This window comes from Lactuca saligna, chromosome 6 (genome assembly GCF_052625555.1).
Source record: "Lactuca saligna cultivar CGN05327 chromosome 6, ASM5262555v1, whole genome shotgun sequence".
NCBI lineage: Eukaryota > Viridiplantae > Streptophyta > Magnoliopsida > Asterales > Asteraceae > Lactuca > Lactuca saligna.
Window position 1 is genome coordinate 104889037 of NC_136422.1, and position 15761 is coordinate 104904797.

The 15761-nt window shown below is 37.5% G+C and overlaps 1 protein-coding gene and 1 long non-coding RNA gene across 2 annotated transcripts; both read right to left on the reverse strand.

Annotated features, from left to right (window-relative positions):
- Positions 1 to 1296: 1296 nt before the first annotated feature.
- On the reverse strand, positions 1297 to 6336 carry LOC145002807 (Subtilisin-like serine endopeptidase family protein). The gene is made up of 10 exons (XM_078961999.1): positions 6241 to 6336; positions 5920 to 6014; positions 5752 to 5849; positions 5520 to 5666; positions 5325 to 5430; positions 3277 to 3781; positions 3065 to 3162; positions 2534 to 2755; positions 2319 to 2430; positions 1297 to 2248 (listed from the first exon to the last, which is right to left on the reverse strand). The coding sequence occupies exons 1-10, from the start codon at positions 6334 to 6336 to the stop codon at positions 1460 to 1462; spliced, it is 2268 nt and encodes a 755-aa protein (XP_078818125.1). The 3' UTR covers positions 1297 to 1459.
- A 1135-nt stretch (positions 6337 to 7471) lies between these two features.
- On the reverse strand, positions 7472 to 8969 carry LOC145001911 (uncharacterized). The gene is made up of 3 exons (XR_013661751.1): positions 8312 to 8969; positions 8016 to 8237; positions 7472 to 7777 (listed from the first exon to the last, which is right to left on the reverse strand). It is a non-coding gene; the product is annotated as an uncharacterized LOC145001911 (long non-coding RNA).
- Positions 8970 to 15761: the final 6792 nt, after the last annotated feature.

Here is a 15761-nt window from a genome sequence, read left to right on the forward strand (position 1 = left end):
GGGAGTGTGCTGCTGAACACAAGGAGTGTGCTGCCGCACAAGGGTGTGTGCGGCCGTACACAGGTGTGTACGGTCGTACACCCCACATGAAGATGTCCAAAATGTCAATTACAAGGTGCAATAAGGCTAGGGTCATGTCTATCTGGAGTATGGAAGTCAAACTCTCACTTTAGAGGGTCTTTTAGGAGTGTACGCCCATCTTATGGGGGTGTGTGGTTGCACTCTCTTCTAGACATGAAGAGCATGACTATTATTTAAATCTCAAGGCTTAGATAGAGTGGTCTTTCATGATGTGCAAGTTACGGGATGAATTACTCACGTTCTTGAAGTCTTGGAGGGTTCACGGTTGAAGAAGCTTGAGAGAATGATGTAGTGTGTGGAAAAGGAGTGAAAGAAATTAGAGGAAAGGGGTCTACCGTTTATATATGAGTGAGTGTGTGGCCATGACAGGTGTGTACAGCCATACACCCATGTGTGCAGCCGCACACTCCTCCAAAAGGGGTGTATAGCCTGATTTTGATACTACACGACTTGTTGACTAATTCCTAACCTCAACCTAGACTGTACCCAAACTTAGAATACTTAAATGAACTCTTAAACAGCGCTAGAAGTTATCAAAACAAGTTTAACATTGATTGAATTGACTAGATGTACAATGAGAAAGTTACAGGTTGTCACACACTCTCTCTCCCTCTCACTCTCCATATATATATATATATATATATATATATATATATATATATATATATATATATATATATATATATATATATATATATATATATATATATATATATATATATATATATATATATATATATATATATAATAGGTTAGATAACTACAAAAAAATACATCAAATATACCAAGATCGCAATCAACTTAGGAAGTGACTGAAATTTTCTAGTCATTAAAATAAAACATTTTGAAGCAGTAGATGAAAAAATGAAAGTCATATTTCTTGTAGTGTAGACAAGGTCGTGCATAAAGGCATGAAATTTGGCATCATTCAATGGAAGATAAGCTTTCAAAAGGTTAAAGGCAAGTAATGGCTAACACTTTTTTGATATGTGTATTATAGCATCCTACTTTTTGTTTATTTGAGTTACAACTTTGTACTTATAGATTTTCTTTTCTCGTTGAGGCATTGTAGTTTCAATCTTTTTCTTATTAAGACATTAGTACTTTATAAAATCAATACAATTATAGCAATGAGATTGACTTTGTATTCAGATGACATTGCTATAACCGAGTAGATTTTACAAAATACAATTCAACAATAGCAACAAATGAAAGTAGTCAAGTCAAGTGCTATAACGAAAACAGATGAATAAAAGTACATTGTTATCTCTAGCATTTAACTCATTCTGAAATTAAACACTAAAAACCTAAGTACCACATCCCAAATTCATCACTCAAAATTGTTCCAAATTAGAAAAAAACAATGTGAAATTAGCCCCTACACCTTCTTTTCATCCATCCATAGTGGAGGCGAATACCTATATACAACTACCGGACTCACTACCGAATGCTTAGCATCCTTCCATTCAATCGCTCCCGACACCAAATGCACTTTCGGTTGAAGAAACAACCCTTCCACATAAACCGTAAACGACTTTTTCTCATTCAATTTTTGAAAAGTCAAAGTACTCGGTTCAACCCTAACCGTGAGTCCCGGTTGACTCACCACTTCCGCTTTATACGTCGATTCCTGTGTCCCTACATTCTTCACAATCCGCTTAAAGACTCCTGAAAACGTGGTGACATTCGTTTCAAGTTGCAAATGGATCGAAGGGTAGTTTAGTCCATCTGCACCTTTGGTTGGTTTAAAATTCTTGCAATCATATTGTTGGTTTCCACCAATGAGTATGCCAAGAGTTGTGGTGTTGTAGCCAGTAGTACATAGGTATCGAATGTAACCACTTGTGTTGATGTCGTATACAAGACCCGGGTCTCTTGCTTTTTTAAGGTTTATTAGACCCGATCCATATGCCAATTCCATGTCTTCTTTGTTCATCTTCATTGGTGTTGCTGTTGTCATGAGAGCTGATTTGATTGCAGCAGGGGACCAAGTCGGGTGAAATGATTTGACATAGGCGGCAGCAGCCGCCACATGAGGAGCCGCCATTGATGTTCCGGAAGCTATCTTGAAATCCACATATCGTCTGTCATAATTTCTATCACCTGTCATGCTTGCTAGTCTTGAATATGCAGCCAATATCCCCAATCCAGGTGCAGCAATATCAGGCTGTGTATTATAACATCGTATTTTTATTATTTGTGATTACAACATTGTAGTTTTAGAGAGAGAAAGAGACCTTAAGAATGTTGGGAGTTATCACTTGTGGTCCTCTTGAAGAGAAGGATGCAATGAATGGTGCATTAGCAATCTTAATGGCTCTTGATTTTTGTATTATTGCAACCGACATTCTGTGATTTATAAAATTTTAAAAGTATATTGTCATTGTAAAAAAAAATGAATGTATGATGCTATAACATAAAGAAATGAAAGTAGTATGTTGATATTTCTTACGTGGTGGAGTTGATATAGGAATCAATGTTTTTTCCCTCCATGAGATTTACTGAAGTTCCAGGGATCACAAAAGAAGAAGGTGTATCGTAATGTGTCTCTCGGGACACGATTAAACCCGCCACATGTTTGTCATAAAGTGTGTGATCTTGCTCGCCTTTCCCCAAACAAAAGACGATTTTACCCTTTATCATCTCATCTGATAAAGATCCATAGTCGCAAGCACTACAAATGATCCCATATTTTATACATATGTATACATAATCATTCATGCAATCCACAAACATTCTACTTAGATTTTTTTTTCTATAATAGCATTGTACTCAATGTATAATGTGGTAATAAGGAAAAGTTGAAACTATAATGCTATAATTGAGTATATTTTTCAAATCACAAGGGCTCAATAAGGTTTTTTTTTTTTTTTTTTTTTTTTTTTTGAAATAACAGTATTATAATAGAAAGAAATTTAAGTACATAAATATAGGAAAGTAGGTTGTTATTTCAAGCATTTAGCCCAAAACAAAATGCAGATACCTTGCGTTTCTGTATGATTCGGTGGTGTTGGCTGCAAGGGCACCACTTATTAACGGATACATCTTCTTCCTCAATGAAAATGTATTTACAGAAATTCCCTATAAACACCATTTCCGAATGTTATTATAAGCAAGAGTAGCATTTCTGTTGAATTTCTGTGTGTGTCTGTGTGTGTGTGTGTGTGTGAGAGAGAGAGAGAGAGAGAGAGTAACCATGATGTTTTCACCGTTTCCCAACTTAACATCAGCCACAAACTGCCGATCGGTACTTGAAGCAGCTACGGTTGTTATCCACGGCGCTGTGTTTTGTACTGTGAGCTGATATGGACCGTCGTTACCACCGGAGCAAGCGGTGAAGATCCCCTTCTTCATTGCGTGAAAAGCACCAATCGCCATTGAATCCTGGAAGAATTTCTTAGGTGATCCACCAATGGACACTGAAATTACATCCACCCCATCGGCGATTGCCATGTCGAATCCGGCTAACAGATCCATATCCGAGCAACCACCGCCCCAACATACTTTGTAAGCTGCTATGCGAGCCGAGGGCACCCCACCTCGAGCTGTGCCTCTGGCAATACCGTACACGCTTGCACCCCTCACCGGAACACCCGCCGCCGTGGAAGCTGTGTGCGTTCCATGGCCTTCGTTATCCACCGGTGATAGTTTCGGGTCGTGCTTACTTGCGATGTAGGAATATTGTGCGCCAATCAATTTACTGTTGAATTTTCAAAAAAAAAAGATATACATACAAGTTAAAATGAAGGTTATATGTTAAAACTTAAAAATAACAATTTATTTTTGTTTATTTTTCTTTACAGAATTTTATTTCAAAATTTTTATTATAGTATTATAATTTATGAAATCAGAAGCAAAATGGGGTTTAGAAAAAAAATTGTTTTGATTAATTAATATAGTAACACTGGTAAAAAGATTCCATAGTTTAGCAAAATTTGTTTATAGATATAAACGATGTAATATCCATTTTCTTTTTTATTGTTAAAATAATAATAAAATGGTTAATTGGTTTGCAGTTTTATAACAATCACTTTCAAATAATTTATTAACATTTTCAATTAAGTTAAAAGAAAACAATTAAATTATCACAAAACGCTTATTTAAATTAATAGAGTAAATTAGTAGAATGGCGCTTATGGTTTGGAGCATAGTTATCAAAATCGCAATCCTTACGATCCTATGTATGAAAAACGATCCGGATCGTAAAAGAATCGTATTTTGGGTAGGATCGCAGGTAGGATCGTAAGATCGTAGGTAGGATCGAGATCCGATCCGATCCTACCTTTCTTTAATTTTTTTTTTTCAAATGAATTTTTTTTACCATTTTATGTCTTTTACCCTTTACCAATCTACCATTTATCATTTTTATTGTGACTTATGACTAATATTTTAAAGTTTTTATAACTTTTGAACAAAAAATTAAATGTTTGAAATATTTTTTATGATTAATATTATAAATTAAAATTATATTCTATTTTGTGGGATCTTAGGATCTCGATCCCGATCTTACGATTCCGATTTTGCAAACTCAAAAACGATCCTAGGTAGGATCTCAATCTTGACAACCTTGGTTTGGAGTAATTTGAATGTTTGGTTTCTAACTTTTTTTTTAACTCCGAAATTTTTTATTATTTGTTTTTTTACTCGTTTGATTTTAATCTTACCTAAAAATACTATTTTACCATTGATTTTTAATTTATTTAAATAAACACAACCTCAACGTCACTTTCGCCTCCCTTTACATTACATTAACTACCTCACCTTATTTAGATAAATTAAAAAATTAATGAAAAATTAGTCTTTTTAAGTAAAACAGGGACCAAGCGTGCAACAAAAACAAATTGTAGGGACATTTCAAATTAAAAAATTAAGTTAGGAACCAAACGTACAAATTATCCCAAAACATAAGGACCATTCGTCTAATTTACTCAAATTAATAAGTTACTTTTTTTAGTTAACTCCGTCCAAAATCTTAAAAACTATCTATTAACGATACAAATGATAATTGATAATAAATTAATAAATAATCATTTTTAAATAAGCAATCTCAAAACCCCCCATAATATCATTTGGTAAGTTTATTAGCAAGTATAATATCTTATTAAGAAAAAAAATGAAAGGATAGTAAATTTATTTAAAATTATAATACCTAATAAGTAAGAAAAAAAAATAAGTATAATATGGCAAGAGAGAAAACAAAGTATAGGTGTTAATTATAATAGAACCAGTGAAAGAAGTTATACTTGTTGCAACCGGTAAAATTGCCACCCAAGAAGCATTTACCCCTCCATTTTGTAGGAGGAGGACCGTAGCCTTTGTCATTGAAGCTAGGGGATTCCGGCCAAATCCCTGAATAAAATAAGTCACTCAATCAAGATTTCTTTATATCCATCTATCCTATATATAAAAGGATTCTTTTTATTACAAAGAATCATCACCTGTATCAAGAACGCCAATAATTAGATCGCTTTCGGCTGTTATGTTTCTTTGTGTACTCCTTAGTGGCAATCCGATAAAATCCCATGATTTGGTTGTGTGAAGCGGTCGTATGGTGTTTGGGAACACTGATAAGACTCCTTCTTTCTCTGCAACACAATTAAAACCCTTAGAAAAACACCATATTTATAATCTTCTCTAAGAGGCATATTTTGATTGTGATGAGTGATTTACGTGAGAGTAGATTTGCTTCATGAGGTAGTAGATTTGCTACAAATCCATTAAAGCTCCTTCCATAACTATGCAACTTGGAATCTCTTGCTAATATTTCACTGCAAATTAAAAAGGGAATTTGATTGTAACAAAAATACTTGTAGTAAATAATAATAACTAGGCACTTACTCTCCAATGGTCTCTGAAAGAAGACTATGGTGATGATCAACGATAGATGTCATTGTCCTCGTTATAGGAGAAGCTCCCATGTATACTATGTATGGCTACAACAACATTTATGAATTATGAATTATGACAACACAACGCATCAAGTTCATGCATTTTTCCAATATAGATAACAAAAAAAAAAATCAAAAGCACGATGTAATGAAGAATGTTTCTTGAGTCGATGTGACTTGCTTAAAAACTTAAGAATCAGTGCATGCAGTCGGATGGATATGTCTGAATAAAGAAACGGAAAGGGTTTTAGGGTGTTGAAATTTAGTATACCTTTCTTTCATTCTGATCAGATGGATGAGGAAGGGCAATGGTGACAAGACATATACAGAAGAAGATTAAGATATGAAATATTTTGGATCTTCCCATTGATTTGTTGTTCTCTCTGTCTTTAGTTCTCTAACTTGATGAAATTTGAACTTTAGTTTGGGTAGCGTATATATATGCAGAAATATCGAGTATGTGTTGCCTTTCATACAACTAAAATGCCTCCATGTTTCACTCCAATTAGGAGAAGACTGAGTATTACAAGGCTTTAAATGTGGATCTTTAGAGTGGCTACTACCACTTATTAGCGGATATATGTTCTTCTTCAATGAAAATGTATTTACGCCAATTCCCTATGAACAGCATTTCGGATGGTTATTATAAGCAACAACATTTCTGTAGAGTTTCTGTGCATGTTTGTGTGTGTGTGTGTGTGTGTGTGAGAGAGAGAGAGAGAGAGAGAGAGAGAGAGAGAGAGAGAGAGAGAGAGAGAGAGAGAGAGAGAGAGAGAGAGAGAGAGAGAGAGAGAGAGAGAGAGAGAATGATGCTTTGTATTGTGAGCTGATATGACAGTCGTTCCCACAAGAGCAAGCAGCGTGATCCCCTTCTTCATTGCGTGAAAAACCCAAATTGTCATTGAATCCTGGAAGAATATCATAGGAGAACCACCGATCAACTCTGAAATTACATATACCTCATCGGCGGTTGCCATGCATGTTGAATTCCGCTAACAAATCCATATCCAAACACTACTAGAAAAAACGAAAATACCTACAGCAAGATTCGTAGGTATACCAGTTTACCTACGGAATTGTGACGAAATGGGTGCCGTAGCATAATTGCTCATGGGTAATTTTTAGCGACGGAATTCCGATGGCAATATTCCGTAGGTAAATTACCGACAGAATACCTACGGCGAGGAATTGCGACGGAATATCGACGACGGACACTTACCTACATATTACCGACGGAAGTCATTTGCGACGACATTCCGACGGAATACCTACGGAATATAGTACCGACGGAATACCTACGAAAAAAAATACCGACAAAATTGTGACAGATTACCTACGGAATTCCCTTTTGACTGGTATGGACTTATTTACCGACGACATTTCCATCGGTATTCCGTCGGTAATAGTCATTTTATTTAATTATTAAATTTAAATATAAAATATTTCCAGTTTTTTTTTTTTTTTTTTTTTTTTTGTCAAATATGCAAGATAAGTAAATACAAACATAATAACACTACAATTAAGGTTTCAAAATACACAAAAAGTGTTCCAAATACACCAAGTTTGCAAAATAAGTGGACACATTCATTTGTTCCATTGTCACAACATTCATACCAACTAAAAATTAACAAACATTCATTCCAAATACCAACATGCATAACTTATACGCCATCCTCGGGTGGAGTATGAGGGTGATCATTGGCTTGATTTGTTGTACCATTCATCATCCTCACCATCCTTTCCATTTGTTGTACCATTTGTTCTTGCAATTGTCGCATGTTAGAAACTTCTTCACGTAACCTAGCAAACTAAAAAAATGATAATAACAATGTACTTTAATTTATTATAACAAAATAGCAATGTACTTTTGTTTTTAATCAATTGTATCCATAATAACAAAATACTACTTAACTTGTAAACCATACTAACAATGTACTTTTGTTTATTATCAATGTAATCCATAAGCACAACAAACCACCTAACTTTTAAACCATAATAACAATGTACTTTTGTTTTTAATCAATTTTATCTATAATAACAACATACCCCTTCTTGTGTGTTGTTGTTGGATTGGGTGGACCGGGTAGATTCGGAAGATGTTATCCCAGAAACCACAAAATTGGTATCCGATGCTCCTATACCATAGATATGATACTTCTTTTTTCCTCATGTTCTCCGAATTTGGCTTTCAACCCATACCTGCGCATCGTGCCTATGGTTTGTCGGGTCTTCTCCATATTTCATCACTAACCCCTCTAGATATGCATCCTACAATTTACCAAAACAACACCCTTGTCATATACAAAAAATTGAGATAGTAAATATAAAAAAAAATAATGTACTTTAGCATCTTTGGCTGTTTCAGAGCAATATTCTATATTTTCACTTTCTCCCTCGAAATATGTTTTCTTCGACTCACTGGCGCCATGTGTCTTCACGTATGGATCACAAAATTCGGGATCTTTACCCAGCTGTGCTTTCTACATAAAAGACAAAGTATAATTGATACAGTCAGTGTTAAAAACAAGAATAATAAATTTTACAATTATGATATCAATCAATCTACGACGGTGCTCGGCATATCCTATGCTACCAGCCGTATGCCTTGATGTCTTCCCATTGGAATCAGGGGTGTTCCGGTTCGTCTGAGCATCATCTGACAACTTTTTCCATTTCTCTGTGCTCCAATGTTGTTAAAAGAAATATATATTTAATAATATAATAAGTAATAAAAATCAACAAAATAAAACAATAATATATTGTATCTCTTAGATCACACAAGCGTGACCACACAGACTCTGGTACCATCTGGGGACGGAATTGATACATCTCTGGAAAGTATTTAGAAAAATCTTTTTTAAGTGGTAACCCATCACGCTGTGCCATTCTAGCAGATAACTTCCTCAAATCCCTCATCCGGTCCCTGTATCTTTCCTTGAGGACATTATTGAATGCTATATATATCGTCTCATTCTCCTTTGTGTACCACCTATATTTTGTCTATAAAAAAAGTATACTTAAAAATAGAAAGTAAAAATAAATGAGTTTAAGATACAATAATAAATATTTAATATACTACCCTAAAACGTGCAAACATCTGTTTACGAGTCTTTTTCGTGATGCTCTTATATGTAGGCCACGCATCATCCATACTCTGCCAAAAGAGATCCATAACCGCTGTAACGACCCAATTTTTACGTTCGAAAATTTCATTTTAAAATATTACTTTAGAAAACATTAATAAATAAAAACATTGTTGATCACACCATAACACATCGCAACCATGTTTTAAAAGGTCAAACCATACATCCCATCAAAATATCAGAGTACAATCCCAGTGACTCTCGTAAATGCGGAAGACAGAGTGTGTGCATGACGTGCCGCTACCGTGCCGGCTCCTTCCCCTTCGGTGCAGAGGTACCTGAAAACAAAACTGTAAACGTAAGCACAAAGCTTAGTGAGTTCCCCCAACGTACCACATACCATGCAAACACATAACATAAATACTGCCAGACCATTCTGGGGTGCCGACCTACCCATACGGCCATTCTGGGGTGTCGTCCTACCCGTGTCAAGCCATTCTGGGGTGCTGACTACCCATCGGTCCTAACAACCGATCCTCGGGGACTGGTCCCCTCCCGCTACCTCTATCGCATAACATAACAGGCCAACATACAAGCATACCATCACATACGGTCAGATGTTTCTAGGGTGTCTGACTACCCTGCGGCCCTAACAACCGAACTCTACTACTATTGCATATAACGTATCATGAGAGCATATAACATAACAGGTAATAGCAAACCTAGATGATATCACAAAGCAATCATCTATCGTACGTCCCCTACTGGTGGGCCGGCATTGTGGCCTTAGGCCCACCACTACTGGAAGGTAACTCACCTCAAAGTAGCTGCTGAACTGATCGGGAACTAACTGACTGCTGCTGCTCCGGGAGTCCTCCGGCTGCAATTCCCACAACATACTCAATCAAACACTGCTAACTGTCCTTTAGGTAAAATGACCATTTTACCCCCAGTCTAGCTCTAAGTCAATGTTAGAGTCAACTTTCAATTGACCCGACTCGCCGAGTGGATCTCCACTCGCCGAGTCCCTAGCAAACTATTGTCCTGGGTCCCTGATTCTACTCGTCGAGTTGGGCTATGACTCGACGAGTTCATCTTCTAAACTGTCATTCAACTCCTTCATCCTACTCGCCGAGTTGTATGAACAACTCGTCGAGTTCATCTTCATCCGAAGAACACATATGCTAAGACTCGCCGAGTTGTATGAACAACTCACCGAGTCTGTTCCTGATCTATAAAGATTGCCTTGGACCCGCCGAGTCAGGCATTGACTCGCCGAGTCCTATCATGAGTGAGTCCAGCTCCCAACTCACCGAGTCACCCCCCTGTGACTCACGGCTCAACTCGATACATCATGAAGGGACCAATTCGGTGACTCGCGACCAGACTTGTCGAGTCACCTATACGACTCGCCGAGTCGTCGCCATGCATCCTCCAAATACACCGATTTACTCGATTTCAGTTCATGCCATTCATAGATCTGGACTTCTAGGATACCAATCACACGTCAAGTTTCCAACTTTACGTGTGGATACTCACTAATATGGATTTTAGGGTTCCAAATGCCTCAAAAGGGTAGATCTAGGATGAACAAGCCACATGGGGCCATAAAGCTAACAGATCTGAGCTCCTGGAGCTCAATCTTGCCTAGATCTAAAGGCCCATCCACTTATTACGAAACATTAAGCACAAACAAGCTTGAGGAATTGCTCAAGAGTGTCTTAAATGAAATCTTAAGCATAGAAACAGGGGGAAAACGAGATATACCTCAATGAAACAGCTGAAAAACACAATGATGCTTGGATGGCTCTCCTTCCTCTTGATCTCCTTCCCCTTCTTGCCTCAAAACCTTCAAGAATGCACACAAGAGCCTCAAATTCACAAGAACAAGCTTAGGACGAGTTAGGACGAGGGTTGGGAGCTCTGGGGGTGAATGGGGGCTGGCAAGGGGCAGATATGGGGTTTAAATAGGGTGCAAACCCCTAAAACTTAGGGTTTCATCCAACAGCGGTGACTCGCCGAGTCCAGGATATGGACTCGCCGAGTCGCCAACTTAAACGTGTCCTGCGTCTCGTCCCTACTCGGCGAGTCGGACCTAGTGACTCGCCGAGTCCAAGGCTAAAATAGGGCAATACTCAAATAAAATTCACATACCGGAAACCAGGTGCTACAACCGCGCTCTGGATAGAATGATCACCAAAACTACAAAAAAAAACATATATAAGTGTAATTACAACATTAAAAATTAAATATTTAAAAGATGAAAACACTAACTTATCACCTTCTTTGTGGATAATGGGCAACGATGAGTCATCAAAATCACCAACATTAGAGCCATGATCACCTGAAATATCTCTGGAGGCGGAGCCATGTGGCGTCAGTGGTGTGTGTGGCATGACCGGTGTATCTGGCATCGGCATCTCTATGCCTCCAGCCTCAAAAAAAATAATCCCGAAACCCATCACAACCATGGGTTCTCAATACTGTAGGTGAGGTCTGACAACCCCTTTGTGGGTGGAGGGGTGGGGGCAGGGGTGGGGGTGAGGGTTGGAACCCATAGTCTGTCTGTGTAAGTGGAGGTCGGGGCCTATAGCCTATCTGTAAGGGATGTAATCGATGGCTCATCTGTTGGGGTTGGGGCTGGGGCTGGGACACATAGCCCATCTGTTGAGCCTGGCGCATAACCCTAGCTAAGTCTGCTAGAGGATCAACCATGTTGGTTTGCGGAGAAATGGCACCTTGACTATTGGAGCCTGCGACTCCAATGATCATAGGCATGTCGATCGGTGTGAGCAACATCGTATGACGTGGCTCATTAGTAGAATTAGGGGATGCCCTCCCCCTACGCCCCGTACTGCCAGAAGAAGGGTTGTTCTTCCGGCCTTTATCATTCCGTCCATTACCCGACATGCTGCATTTAATAGAACAAGAATGGTCAGATATATAATATAAGATTCATAAGTCAAGACAAAACAAATGTTTAAAACAACGAGATGTCCATACCAAACTCATTACAAAAACAATGTTTCATTATAAGGTTTAAAAAAGACAATGCTCCTAACATCAACAAATACAATGCTCCTAACATAAACAAAAGATAATGCTCCTAATATTCGTCCCCATCATCTTCATCTTCAAATTCTTCTTCTCTTCTTCCGAATAAAACAACTCGTTTCCATAATCTTCATCTTCAGAACCTTCCTTTTCTTCGTCTTCCTCCCTAGATCCCTCATTCTTGTCATCAGATATTTGCTCATATGTATTTATAGTTGAGGCTAGGCACAATCGTTCTGCACGAGTTATAGTAACATGTGACTCAAACCGTTCTTCACCGTAAAAGATTTCTTCTTCTTCCATTTCAGCTTCGGTGACTTCAAATACCCCTCTTGGTTTTGTTTTGATAACTGCCCACTTATCTTTCATCTCATTTACCATTGAAGGGTATGGCGTATAAAAGACTTGTTCTTCTTGTGATGCCAAACAAAATGGGTCGTTAGTTTGAAGTCGAGAGTTGGTTTTGACATCAATCAACTTGTTTTTGTTGACTATTACACCATCTTTATTATCAAACCAAATACAATTAAATAGAACAACAGTCGAGGGCTCGCTACTATAATACTCAACCTCTAAGATCTCTTGCAATATGCCATAGTAATCTGACTCATGTTCATCATTATAAGTCTCCCCTCTCACAAATACTCCAAAGTTATCCGTCACACGACCCTCACCGTATTGTTAAGTGTGGAACTTATAACCATTTACAAAATACGCATTATGAAAATGAGCATGTCTTGATGGTTTCTCAGCTATAACTTCTAAGTGTTTAGCACTTCCATCGAGTGTCTTATTCATTACCTAAAATGTAAACATACACACATTGTGTTGGTTAATGATGCGTAAATAATAATCATTACTAAAGAATTGGATCTACTTACTCTGTCTTCAAACCATTCAGCAAAGAATTTATCTCTTAAATCTAAAACCGATTCATTTGGATTCGTTGTCATGACCAACTCATCAAACTCGAGGATTTAAGGGTTAACTTCTTTACAATTAATTAATATGTAGGTGTGCGCCTTGTGAAGGTCTTTATCACTCAAGGGTTTTCGTTTTCCACTTTTTTTTATATAATCTTCTTGATGGGATGACAAAGATGCTAAGTGGAGCTTCTCCACTCGAAAACCTATGACTTTGCGGTGCGAAATTTCATGCCTCTCGATTATGGCATGTCTCAACCGTCGGGTCAAAATATAAAGAACAATAGGTAGCAAGTTCATTGACTAGATGTTCATTGACGATTGAACCCTCAACCCTTGCTTTGTTCCTAATTCTTCTTTTAATTATGCCCAGTTTACTATATTTAAAAAGTATGAATGATATCTTAGGAATACCACAAATAACTTTAAAATGTTGGATATATAATACTAAAATAGGGTGATTACCTCTCGTATTGATACATCCATCTGTATTGTACCGGACCACCAACAATAGCTTCATCTGCTAAATGTATGACTAAGTGTTCCATGGAATCAAAGAAGCTAGGAGGGAATATTTGCTCCAACTTGCACATGGTTTGAATAATACTACGTTTCATATCGAACAAGTCGCAAACATGCAACGTTTTCGAGCATAATACTCGAAAGTACATAGATATCTCCGATATGACCTCGTATATTTTTGTTGAAACAAACCCTCTTACGGCTAGGGAAGCAACCGTTGCATAAACACGTGACAGTTGTGGCTTTTGAAACCATAAAAACTATAATCTTTGATGTTTACGCAGTTCCCGATATTAGATGCTTACCCGTCAGGAAATTTGAGATTTTCAACCAAGCACATACTTTTTTAACATTGTCCTTTTTCAATGTGTAATCTCCAGGCTTCTTCCGAGTCTTCCTATTGTTTTCCCTGATGGGGTTTAGTATAGGTCGGTCACAAAGCATCTCAATATCCTCTCTTGCCTTTATATTGTCTCTGGACTTTGGGGTGCCCATTGAAGTCTGAAACATATTTTCAAAAAAATTCTTCTCAATATGCATCAAATCGAGGTTGTGTCAGATCAACAGGTGACGCCAATATGGAAGCTCCCAAAGGATGCTCTTTTTACCCAGTTGTGTGTAATACCAAAACCATAGGTTTTGTATAATTTGGACCATAAGGAGTACCGTTGTATACAGTGGGGAAATGTTGGATTTTCTCCCAAATATATTCTCCGGTTGGGTACGGAACAAGCACTTCATGACCCTTCACTTTCTTGCCTTTTAAAAAATTAATTGTATCATTTTGGAATATGTGTCTTTCGGGTAGATGTTTTCTATGACAGTCAAATCAACATGGTTTTTGTCCATTGGAAAGTCGGAATGATTATGTTTGGTGCATGCAATAAGGGCAAACTAAAGTACCATGCGTGCTCCATCCGGATAGCATTGCATAAGCAGGAAAGTCACTAACTATCCATAAAAGTAACACCTTCATCTGGAAATTGGTCATTCGATAGGCATCATATGTTTCAATGCCATCTGTGAACAACATCTTCAACTCGTCAATCAAAGGTTGTAAAAAAAACATCCAAATTCTGTCTGGGGCTCTTCTTCCCGGGAATGATCAACGGAAGTTGTATGTACTGATGTTTAAAAGCCAACCAAGGGGGTAGGTTGTAAATAGTGTTAAACACCGGCCAACATGAATAGGGAGTTGTGTTTGAATTGTTAGGACTAAACCCATCGATGCACAACCCGAGACGAATTTTGCACGTCTCTTTTGCAAAATCAGGAAAGGTTCTATCAAAATGATTTCATGCTTTACCTTCACTGGGATGTATCATCTTTTCTGGATCTACTGGATGATCTGAATGCCAAGTTAAATGTTTGGCTGTCTTCCTTGAATAGAACAGCTTTTGAAGTCTCGGTCCAATCGGCATGTAAGTCAAGACCAAATTAGGAACCTTCATCCCTTTGTCTTTGTATCTATTTTCGCCACATACTACATAATGATCCAGCTCAACAAACTGACCCCTGAATAGCATGCAATGGTTTATACATACATGAATTCATTGTGAAGGCAATTTTAGTGGCTTTAACATTTTCTTGGTCTCGTAGAAGCTATTAGGAAGCTTCTCGCCTGTCACAACTAGAAATTTTGTGTCTTGTAATCACTATACTCAAGTAAATGTTGAATTCAAAAACTCAAAAGCATGTATGATGCTTACTCAATGGAAAACTAAACCCCAATTCACTACATCAAGCAATTGGAAACCCTAGAAGTTCTTAATTAGGTCCATTTTGGACTAGGACTTCCTTATTGGACCTAAATGGACCAATAAGCTTCCAATTTGACTATCATGGGCTTAGAACCCTTAAATGGGCTCTAATTGGACCCACATCTATTTATTTCAACATTTTGGGCTATATTGGGCCTAGAATGAAATAAATTCAAATTTTGGAACCATGATTAACCTAAACTAGCCCAACAAAGTGTAAAAATCATATTATATTTTTTTTAGGTTAAAACTCATCCAACTTAATATACACATGGGCTTGTGGGCATTAAAGCCCAAATTTTCCCTTTTTCCCTCCAAATTCTCGGCCCAAGGCCCAAGCCCAAGAAGCAATGAAGAGAGTTGACTTGTAATTGACACCTCATTATTGTCTTTTGGATCTCCATGCAACCCATTCCATGTATCCATGCATATCACTTCATGTCTATTTCT